The 12,284-nt window shown below is 42.9% G+C and overlaps 1 protein-coding gene across 1 annotated transcript in view; it reads left to right on the forward strand.

Annotated features, from left to right (window-relative positions):
• Positions 1–1,231: 1,231 nt before the first annotated feature.
• The window catches only part of chrna8 (cholinergic receptor, nicotinic, alpha 8), a 52,989-nt gene continuing 41,936 nt past the window's right edge, over positions 1,232–12,284 (forward strand). Inside the window, exon 1 of the mRNA XM_084368312.1 lies at positions 1,232–1,708. Coding sequence (XP_084224438.1) covers positions 1,639–1,708 — 70 coding nt within the window. The 5' untranslated portion in view covers positions 1,232–1,638. The remainder of the gene's footprint in view (positions 1,709–12,284) is intronic.

Here is a 12,284-nt window from a genome sequence, read left to right on the forward strand (position 1 = left end):
GCTCGGGCAGTCTCATTAGAGGTAATTATGTCATGCAATATGCTATAACAACTGGCCACATGCACCAAAATCCACCACGTTGGACGGCTGCCACGCTGATTAAAGAGGCATTCAGTGGTGCACGCTAACACGAACTTCATTCATCATCTGCGCTGCTGCGGCGCAGAAAAGCATGTTACTCAAAATAGCAATGTGTAATGCCCTTGTTATGAAATGTACAGTATACCAGCTAAGATCACGAGTGCAGATTTCCAAGGTGTTTAAAGCTGAGCAGGAACATGTACTGAGAAAGAAGCAGCGTATGTACCAAATGAGAAATTAATGGGCCCCAAAAATGCAAAATCTTTAAGGCTTAGCCTCCATTTTGAAAGGGTAACTGAGCTGTTATCACATAGGACACAATGATAATGAGCAGATGGGGCTGGGATCAGTGCCAATTAATCAACAGATTCTTCGCCACATGCTGAGATTTATGAATTTCACAATCAAATCGTACCATGAGAGAGATGAGTCATGGGCGCCTGAGCAGGCTGGACGAACCATTCGCCTATGTTGAGTGAGCGTGCACTTTTTATCAAAAATGAATGGGCCTCCATGTTGGGATACATGATCTGTTCTCTAACACATCTGCAAACCTGCCTCACCTTTCATTAGCTCCCTTTTCTAATTGTCCTTTAAGGGGCTCTGTGGAACTTCTGTGTTGTTTACACCAACCTTCAAACATTTCTTTATTTGCTGGCAGATAATAAAAGTTAGAAGACATCCAGAGGAGAGAGTTGAGGATGACACAGGTGATGCCTTGTGGCTGTAAGAAAGAGAATGTCAGGTGTGATGAAGCCAAAGAACAATGGAAAGAGGGGGGGAGAGGGGGCATTACGAGGAAAAACAGGGTCATGACAAAGAAGTGTGGCTGACATTACTTTCAAAAGAGGACAAGGTTGTTGACAGAGAGGAAGGAGGTGCAGAAGGATTATATTTGGGCAGTGCACTTGAACTGAATGTGTGTACTTCTCTATAAAATAGCGTTAGACTCTTCCTTCCCGCTTGTAGGAGGAAAGAGTACCAGGTGATTGGTTCACACATTTACATGAATGAAAGAAAAGTTTTCCAAAGTCAGGGGGAGGGGTCGTGTCGCCCTCTGTTGGAGGTGCCTGTGTGTGCGTAAAGATCGCGCGTGTTCCTCTTTCCTTGAGTCATCACCCATAAAGCAGACGAGGATGATGAGAGGATGAGTCCGAAGTGTCTGGAGGGGACACACGCTGACGAAGTAGACGACATTGGAGCAGGAGGAGAGGCCAGCGGACAGGTGGCTGTCATCACCGGTGCGCACGGAGACGACAGGAAACACGCACGGAGGACAGGCTGGAGACGTTTGGTATAAAAACACAACTGAGCGCAGAGAGAGGGGGCATCCAAAGTGACTTTTGAGGCGACAGTCGAGTCAAACACAAGGAGACATCAAGGAGAAAGAGGAGAGTGTGTGTGTGCGTGTGTTTGAAAGAGACAGAGAGAGAGAGACAGAGAGAGAGAGAGAGAGCGCGCGCAGCAGCGGCAGCACCAGCAGTCTGACAAAGCCGCACTCCCTCCAACTTTGACATCCCCAGCGGGCTACAGAGGGAGTTCTGCTCCGCCGCTGACATGGAGCCTCGGAAGTGTACTGGATCTGTACTGATAGGAGTTTACCTGTTGGCGACGTTCTGCTGTCAAGGTGGGTCACTGATGGAGCTGTCAGTTTTGTTTTCTGTCCGTCAAAAGATGCAGGGACCCGAAGAAGAAGACGCTGCTCGGCACTTTTTATTTCATATCTCCGTCATTTGTGCGTCATTGAGAGAAACATTTGTCAGAGCGACGAGAGCTGCTGTTAAGGCACACTTCGGCTTAGTTCGGCTGTTGAGTGCGCATCTGGCGTGACAGAAACATCTGCATCTAACTGTCAAAGGCGTGTTCAGGAGTTTATTAAGAAACATGTTCATTCAGAATAACTTACAGGAGAGCTCAAATCGTTTGACTACATGTATAATAGTTTATATATGTGGTATATTATGAGCTGATTCTCAACTAAATGTGTCAGTGTGTGTTGCCGTGCGCACACGCCAGTGAGCCTTCTTTAATAGCCCGACAACATCTGGCTGAGAATAAGGAGGGCGTCCCGGCGGTGATGCTTGAAGCCCATTGGGGCCGCTCATCCCCTCAGTGTAATCTGCAGCTAAAGGATTGTAAGATGCGTGACTGCAGTGGACCAGAGCTAGTGGACCCTCAGAGGAGGTTAAACCTCTGTAATGTGTCTGAATCCCTGGTTTACCGATTCTGTATGTTTTATTTATTTATTTATTTTTCCATATATATACATGTTTTACATATGCAATCATGTTGGAACCTTCTTCTTGCTCCGTCAGACTGATTGAAGGAGAGACATAGAGAAAAAGTGAGAAGATTCTGATAGACACATAACACATCCCAGGAGATGTGAACCAACACTCTCTGAAATAGATGAATTAGTGTAAATGATGTTAAATGGTGCAGAGCTTTTGTTTCTTCATCTATGAGCTCCAACATGCTCACAGGTGAAGGTAAAAAGTAAAGAGCATCCTCATATATGCTCCCAACAGGTTGTAGAGACTTGTGTTGAGGAATAACACACACACAGAGACTGGACACTAGGTTCAGTTCTACACTGTGATTACAAAGGTGGGTGCTCTGCGTGCGGTGTGATGGCTACGGTACGAGGTGTAGTTGTTCCCACCTGACAACATGGTGATGCCCCGCTGCCAAACAAAATTCAAGAGCACTTTCACACACACCAAAACAAAATCAGACGTTCCTCACGAGATCCCTCATCATGTAAACATCTTTCAACCTTCCAAGTAAATGTCTTCCTCTTTTATCTCTCAGTGAAGGCTATCACTCTTGAGGAGTGATGTGGCGTCTCCACTACACACTGTAACCAGGACAGCATTGCAGGGAGGACTAGCTGACATTCCCCTGATGTTCACATAATTAGCTGTTTGTATTATTATGTCCACCAACTGTTCCAGACACAGTCCTTTTGATGTGTCAGATGTAGTCCAGACACAGTCTTGTCACTGCCCACTGATCAGGCTTGTCACAGATGTTTTCAACAGTGCTATTTGCTATTGAGAGTTCTGACTCTGAGACAAACTCTGAAATAGTTGGCTATGATACTCTTACTGTACAACAGCCTCAGTAAGATTGATTAAAGAACCTTTTAATAAGCTTTGAGACATTTTGTATTGTCCTTAATCAAGCTCCATTAGCCAGTGTTAAAGATGTAATATGTAAGAATCCTGCATTAAGATATCTAAAAATGACCATTGTTATATATTTTGTTGAGTTGTGTACTAACATGTTCCCAAATGTTTCCAACAATGTCCAAACCCAGAAAAATCCACAAGTTTACTTAAGGTAATGATGCATTTCAGTTGGTCGCCTGTCACTACTTCTGGGATAGGGAAGTCTGCAAACAAAACTAAAGTTAACGTGATTAAAAGTTTAACCCATGACCTCATCTGTGAACATTTGTGTCTGCGTCAGTTCAGATAGATTTCCATTAGTAATGGTGGTTGTTAAGTGGTGTATACAACACCGGAGAAGCAAGTTTGAATATGGCATCATTTGTGTTTATTACTTTACTGTACATTAGCTGTAAGCTAGTAAGCAATGGAACAAACCACAGGTGTGTGTCTGTGTGTTTAAATTCAGGTCAGCTCTTACTAAATTCAGCACTCACCAGTGACTCTGCTTCTCTCTTCTTCCACCCTCTCTTCTCTGTAATGTCATTCCTGTTGTAGAGTACATTTTACCCAGTCAATATTACATAACATAAACACCCGACAATGGCAGTCGCCTCCGCGGACCGCTGCTGCAGTCAGGTTGATAAACAGGAGTTAATCCGAAAGGGTAAAAAGTGATTTCTGAGCTCTGATTCCATCTGTCTCCGAATCAGAGCAGAGTCCGATGTGACTACGGGTGTTTATTCCTCCAGAAGGTCTGTCTCTGCACTCGACTATTTCCCCCAGAGCTATCCAGCCCTGAGCAGCTCACCATTGTTTTGGTTTTTGTTGGACTGCTACTTTACTGTTTTTCTTCTGTCTTGCCAGTTGCATTCAGACGTAGCAGGCAGAAAAGTTAGCGTCCAGCTGATGATCATAATCAAACAGTTTGCAGCTAAACAGCCAAAACAGAGCTAAAGGGGGAAGTGAATGTTGGACTTACATTCACTAGGTGAGCAGAAAAATGTCTCCAAATGAATGATAATTCTACTCTGTGTCTGCTGGATGTGTCAATAGGCAAGTGCATGCTAACAGGTTTGACATAACAACTTTAATACATGATAACGTGTGTTGTGTGTCCAGCCTGTCACACTGCCCACTAGTGGCCGTAAAATCTGTTAATGCAGTCTTGAGGAAACAAGATAATAGAAATAATGCTGCACCTCAGCATAAAAAATACATCACGTTTGTAAATGTGAAACAAATACAGAATGCAACCAGGAAATCTTGCATAATGCATGAGACTGCTCTGCATTTAAGAAACATGTCTGTGTGTACTCTTGAGTCGGAGGAAAACGCTCCTTGAAATGTATTTGCATAAGCTAACGAAGTGACCTTGTTTGATATTCCGGAGAAAAATAAGTTGACCAGGTCAGATTCTGTTCCACTGTCTTCTTTGCTTTTCAGATTCTGGATATGTATTGATCTTGTACATATACCTGTGGACCAGCTGCTTTAATGTGATTCGATTTTAAACTTGTCCAAGTCTCTCGATGTTCAGAGCGCCTGAGGCTGATCAATATTTAATCTGTCTCTGTGGTGGGATAGTCCTTGTGAGTGTTGTCATGTTCTTGAGTTGAACTGTATTTAGTTTCTGGTAAATTCCTTCATCAGACGGCAGCAAAGAGTCTAACAGGTGCCTGCTGGCACTCTTCTATTGCTATGCGTATCTCGAAGTGAGAAACTCGTTTTCAGCGCCTTCGCTCAAATGCTCATGGTGACAATGCTCCATCGTGCTTTTTTTTATTGCTGTTTATTGCTATTCAATCTGAATACTGTCTGTAAACTAAACTGCCTCGTGGGGACGTGAAAGACTCTTCTCTGGCACTGCTCTACTGTCCTCAAATGTCTCTCTTAGTGTGAAGTCAATATTGCCGTGGGCAACAAGCTGTTAGGGGTTTGCCTTCAGGCCCTTGAAAGCTCTTATATGGGTCAGGATAAGATGGAAAAAGCCCAGGTTACGATTATGCTTAGGGATGTAAAAGTTTAGTGTCCTACAGCTGCTCTCTACTGTACTCCAACAATTTCATAAACATGGCCTGCAGTGAAGCTGTGACTGAGCCATGTTTCATTTTATGACTTCAGATTATGCAAGGTGTGTTTATGCCGTGGTCAGCCAAACAAGATAGTTCAGATGTGGTCTCATTTAATGTTGCATGTCAGTTTCTGTTAATGCTCTAGAACTTAAAAGTAGTGTGTCCCCCCGAGTGGCAGTGAAGCAGGAGTTGTTGGTGTTTGTGATATGTAGCTTGGTAACATTGGTAACATTGGTGTTCCCTTTCTGGGGGCTGCTGTTAGAGTGTTTCTTTCAATGGTGCTGTTGTTATTAGCATTTTCTCTGCTTAGCTTCCTCAGTATATCCAGCTGGCTAACTTTGCTTTGAGACTCTGCGGCTGAGCCCAGCTTAGTTACGGGCCTGAGGTGGGTAGACAATGACTCACCGGGCAGGAATGTGAGAGTTGATCGGACTGGCTGGGCGGGACAGTCAGAGGTAGCCATCAGAGCAATCCCATTGTCCATATGGTTTCATATGCCAGTTTGGCGGACACAACCCAACCAATATGACTGGAAAATCAAACAAATTGCCTTTAGCTGGTTGGGAATGGGTGTGTTTCAGTAACCAGGCTTCCTTTAGCTCGCCTTAGCTTCAGCTGTTTGTCCATGTTGGATTAAAAGTGGGGTTAGGCAGAGTCAGGCACTGCTAGGATGGAGAAGGTAGGAGCCACCACACCGAGCTTCACAAAACCTGACGTCACAGAGGCTACATCCATGTTTTTGCACAGTCTATGATGTGAGTTTGAAAGACATTGACATGCTGTCCCATCTTACAACTGCATTGTAAAATCCAGTGTTTTTGGAGACTGACTATGCCCTCTAGTCCACCATTTTGCAACTCACTAAATTAAACGTGATTTGAGACTGCCATTACAAAATTGTATGGTTATTCCCAAATTGCAGTCGGTCAAATAGATCCACCAATCAAAAAATGCCTGTTTTTAATTTCCCTGAATGTGAGATTTGAGTTGGAGTTATACCTGGGAATACTGCATGTGAAACCTGTGGCAGGCTTTGTCTCAGTGATTTGTTACACCTGTGAGTGTCATTGTCTGTGACAGGAAAAATGAGCACACCATGGACACCAGGTCTGTAAAAATGATTTTGAAGGCAGCGAGTACTTTCAAGGGTGAAAGACTCATAAAGTGAATTGCCTGTGTGTCTACGGCTGCGTCCTCCCAGCAATAAAAGAAACCCTTTTTATTTCTGTACATGATAACTGAGCTTTAATGATTAAGGATCGAATGAGGCCCCCAGTGGGCTCTGAAATGGAAATATGAGAGGTCAGTAATGCGATGAGGGAGATATATGGTAGCTATTTGAAATTGATAGATGCCTTCAGGCTACATCGGGGATCTGTCTGTATTGGTATGTTCAGTGTATCTATTGGGAGTGTATGTGCATGCAGCAAATCAGTGAGTGCTCGGTTTATTGCTGAAAATTGAAAAAAAAACAAACAGTTACAATGTGGGAGAAGCAAAATAGGATAGAAGTGGAATACAACATGGAATGTGGGTAATAAACAAATATTGAGCTGAGCAATCACATTATTCAAACTGTATGAGATTGATGCTGCAGCCAGTAGCCAAGAACTGCAATACTGTGTACAAGCAGTGATGATAGATATCAAGATCAAGATACCATGTTTTAAAACCGCACAAGCAGACATTTGCAACTGAAATGCACTGCAGACCCCATACATCCATCATCTATAGCCGATAACCTTTGGAGGGTCGGGGGGGTGGGGGGGCTGGAGCCCATCCCAGCTGACATCGGGCCAGAGGCGGGTTACACCCCGGGCAGGTTGCCAGTTCATCACAAGGCAGACACAGAGAAACAAACCATTCATGCTCAAATTCTTTCTGCAGATCACAAATGATGCACTTGCGTTGCTGAATGTGGTTGAAAAATACAACTTCCTGTGTTGTCTGCGTTGCATTTCAGTAGAGCTGCAAACATTAGTCGATAAGCGATAGACAGAAAATTAACCAATTGAGTCATTTTTCAGGAATAAATGCCAGACATTTCATTGTCTCTGTCCTACATTTTAGTAAACTGAATACTTTTGCTTTTTTGTTGGATGGATAGAAGAATATGTTTGATCAGAACACCTAAAGCGCTGGGACATCACGATGGACATTTTCTCTGTTTTCTGACCCCACCACATGATTAATAAAAAAAAATATTGTTAGATTATTTGATAATAATCTGCCAATCATTGCCTTAAATGAAACAGAATTTGAGCAAATTCAGTGACACTGAACACAACATCTGGTCTAATGTACGTTTCAGGTGCAAATGTCTCCATGTAGGGTCAGAGAAAATGTTGTGACCACCTATTTAAACCATTTGCACTGATTAAAAAAAAAGCAGTGTCAGCTGTCATCTGCAGTGTTTCACCTCTTGCTCAACTGGAAATGTTCATTGTCGTGTTTTTGTAATCGTGCTGTGAGCATTATGTTGATTCCCAGCACAGTCGTGCCTTTACAGCTGCCCTTGACAACCATGGCCTCTTGAACATCGTCCTTTAGAGCAATTAAGATAAAATAGAAGTTTATATGAGGAGTTTAATTCACACGTTACAGCATTACAAGCAAGAGTCTAAAGTGGAAGGAAACAAAAAGAGCTACAGAATTTAAAATGAATACATTAAACAAAATAACTAATTAGCCAAAGACGTTCCAGAGCTAAATATTTATACTCCAGTTGTACAACACCACAGGCCATACTGACCCAGTAAGAGTTAATGGTGACGAGGCAGGGAAGAGTGTTTTCTTAAGCGACTGTGAGCATGCAGGAGTGGAGAATTTTGTTTATTGATCCATAAGATGCTGCTGCACACACGCACACACACACACACACACACACACACACACACACAAACACACACTGCAAACACATCAAAAGACTCAAGGGAGAGACGGTGTGAGGGCAGGAGCGTGCAGACAGACTGCAGTAGCTGCCATCGGGCCCACACAACTTAATGAGACAGTAATCCGGTCTTCCTTAAAACCGCTGTGACCTCCTTTCACGTGGTAGGTCACACTGTCAGCCAAGTACAGTGCACTGGGGAGGTAAACTGATGCTGAACAAGAGACGAGCTATTTGCTCTTATCCCTCACAACAATCTTGTAACAGCACTTGTTCTTGCAGCCTGTCATGACAACAGAGGCTTTTTCTTTATGTGTTTCAATGAATCATTTAATCATCTGTGCATCTGTCTGTCGCTCCATTCATGCGTATACTCATTCATATCTATCATACAACAGAATTAAATGTTTAAACTAGCGAGGACAGGTGGGTTTATTTGTAAAACACCAGCGAGGTACTACAAAGTGCTTTACATAGACATGAAAGACTTTCATTTGTCTTGTCTGTCAATGACTGTAACAAAAACAGGGTTAGGAAATGTCTCTTCTTTGTAAACCCAGAAAGAAAACAAAAGACAAAAATGCTTTCTCCATTTCTACTTGCAGTCTTGTGCAGAAAAAAACTATTTATAACACCATTTGTAAAAAAAATGAATAAAAGAAAAGTACAAAATAAATAACATAGTACAATATAGTATTGTAACGTAGGTCGAACCTTGGAGCCATCAGTACGTATTCATAATTAGAATTTATTAAAAATCTTTAATGATCCCCTCCAATGAAAATCAAGTTTTTAACCTTGTTAACCTGTCCAAATCGTGTTTTTTATATTATACAAGACATTTCAAAAAACATCGCTCAGCATTTCTGCTCTAGAACTGCAGTTTATCAATGAAATTTAAAAAAAAAAAAACTGATTCAGACAGCCAGGGTTTCATATGTCACAAACCTAAGGAACCAATCCGGTCAGCTTGCCGATGGGGCATTCCATCTCGTTAACATGTTGCTGGGAAACGAGCTGTAATCAGAAGAAGTCAGGTGTGCAGATGTAACCAATTATCTGTATTTCGCATTCTGAGTTTCCCTACTTTCAAAAAATGCAGGTAATGCACCCATCTGCTGTGAAGCGGGGGCAAGGCTGTTCATTTGCTTGTCAATAGAACCTTACATACTTAATGAGGCAAAGATGTAGATTTACATCCAAGCCATTTAAAGGCACGTGGATATTTTTTCCATAGAAAAAAACTCCAAATATGTAATTCTTTGGTATAGAGATGAATTTTCAGGGGTTTTCAAGTCTGTTTTCACCTCTGATCACAACACTGATGGTTGTGGTCAGTTGTGTGCTCTGTTGCACCTGTAGCCATACCTGACAGTGATGTCATGGAGATGTCATTTCAGAGTTTGATTTGCAGATGTCTGAGGCACTGACTGTCCGATCTTTCCATCTGAATTGTAAAGAAAGGACCTACCAGAATATGATTCTGTACATGCAAAGCAATGCAGTGGCGTGACCTTGATAAGTCTGCAAACGGCGCATTAAAAGGAGACATACTGAGAGAGTAATGAGTAAGAGAGACATTACATACAGTAACTGGTAAACTGCTGACATGAAGCATCACATATGGGACACTGCAGCTCTCACAAACCTGTCCTGATGCAAACCAGCGCCCAGTCTAATAACTCAGACACACTGCCTGAAGCCACTGTGTGGTGTAGTTCAGTCTACGGGACCTGTTAGCAGTTCAGTCTGTCTGAGGAGGAGCTTTTATGATGTGTGTCTCTCTGCCCTTTTGGGATTCACAGATAAAATGGAAGCACTGGTCACAGTGTCATTAAATTCACCCCCCGGTCACCGTCGTCCGCCTCCACCACCCCGACCATCACATTCTGTAACACCAACCTTGCTGATACCCAAAAAACAAGAAAATGAGAGAGCAGCTCTCTCCTGCCCCGCCGGACGAGACTGACAAGGCCAGCGAGGTCACAGAAAGTTTGCCTCATCGGTAAAAATAACTTTTCTGTTTACTACTGCATTTGCGCCCCTTGTGCAAGGTCTGCGTCCTCACTGCAGCTGCCCAGAGTTCAAATCCGACCTGTGCTCCTTTCCTGCACGTCATTCCTTTCTCTCTCATCCTATTTCCTGTCACTGTCAAGCTGTCCTGTCAAATAAAGCCACGAAAGGCCAAAACAAAAAGAAAGAAAAGAAAAGAAACAGCTTGTGGCAGTTAGGGAGAGACTTGCTGCACATAATAACTGCTGATTATAGCTAATAGCAATGGATGAGCATTACGCCCTCGCCATGGAGCCAGCGGTCTGCTGACTGGACCCAGATTGGCAGCTCCCAGTGAACACAGGCAGGCTGGGATGGAACACAGCACAGCCTCTGAGAAGACGGAGGCCGGTTTGACAGTACTGGGTTTGGCTCGCTCTTTGGCTGAGGGGCTTGTGTGCTCAGTGCAACTGAGTTATCAAGCTGCTGAGGAGCAGGCAGTGGCTGTGTCATCACTAATTATACCCAACTACCGCATGTCCCACTCACATGTAAGAACACAACTTATATCATCATCATGAATGGAAACAACAAACATGGCTATTGTGAGTACTCACCGCTGTCAAGCTAGTACGTTAGTATTGGGATAGGCATATAGAAGACAGGTATATTAAGATGTTAAATTAACCACTATAAAAACAAAATAAAATGTATTAATTTAAAAAGCACACCAGTTGAGAGAAGGCCCATATATAAAAGAAAGTTTTAATTGATTAGGGTTCTCCTGCCAGAGGATCTAAAACAGCGATCAGGCTTGTAAAAAGTTAAAAGATCACAAATGTAACGAGGTGCCTGACCATGTAGGGCTTTAAAAACAAGCAATATATTCTTAAAATCAACTCTAAAACTAACTGGTAACCAGTGAAGGTCAGCAAGAATTTGGGGTTATGTGCTCACTTCTGCTAGAACAAGTTAAAATCCGAGCAGCAGCATTTTGAATTAACTGAAGCCTATGAATGTTTCCCTTACTGATACCAGAGTACAGTGCACTACAGTGGATGAGTCTCGAGGTTATGAACTTCATGGGACGTTTTAGCTAAACTTGGGGCTATTTATTCATCAAATGCAAAGCAATTTGAATAACCTCATTGTGAAAGGTGCAGACACATTGATCTGTTTTTCTTTACTGGACTAGGAAGTACTGGTGTTGTGTTTTTCTCTGCTGGAACCCAGGAATCCAAATCGTTCAGAAGTTATTGTACTCGACTGTACCGTCTTCTGTCTTATGGGCAGGAGGTAACGACTGTCACTACTTAAAGGACATGAAAAATGACTGTAGAAAACAGATGCATCTGTTGCAAACAATGGAAATACTCAGCTAGGAAAAAGAGGGATTGACTTAACTAAATGTATTGTAGTATATGAGCTGCAGTATATCCCAGGTTGCCATCCATTCACAGTTATGTTCATTTATACAGTGGCTCGGTGACAGGGTTCCTCACTGTTGAGCTCAACTCTGTTCAGCTTGTTTTCACTCAGCTCGCTTCACTCCATCGACCCTCGACACTTTTGCTGGCTGCCACTCTCACCCATTACGCAGATTCCCTGTCACGCCAAGATTTAGGGGCGCCTCAGCCGACACTTGCCAACACCCTCACACCCAAACACACAGCGAGCCGTCTTTGTTTATTTTTGCCTCATTAGCTAATTAGTCATCCACTCAGTCACTGTGGGCGCGCTCGCGTCTTGGCTGTCACTCGGTAATTGCTGAAATATGTTGAGACAACATCTAATTTGGACAAGGGTCGCTAGGGAGATGCAGGCTGAGACCTTTTCAGTTCTGGCTGAGATGAGACACTGAAGGATGAGGGAGTCTGGAGGTTTTGTAAATGTTGTGCTGGTGGCGACCTTGACATGAGACTAACAGCCACTGTGTTTGGAATTTTTATGTGATTATGGCGACCAAATGATTCTGATGGACATGAAAATGAAACGATCTTGATGCACCCAATATTTGGAAAAAAATAAAATGTTCTCCTTTAAGTCCTCCTCTTTGACATTTATATGTGCTTATAA

This window comes from Pagrus pagrus (assembly GCF_965226575.1).
Source record: "Pagrus pagrus genome assembly, chromosome: 2".
NCBI lineage: Eukaryota > Metazoa > Chordata > Actinopteri > Spariformes > Sparidae > Pagrus > Pagrus pagrus.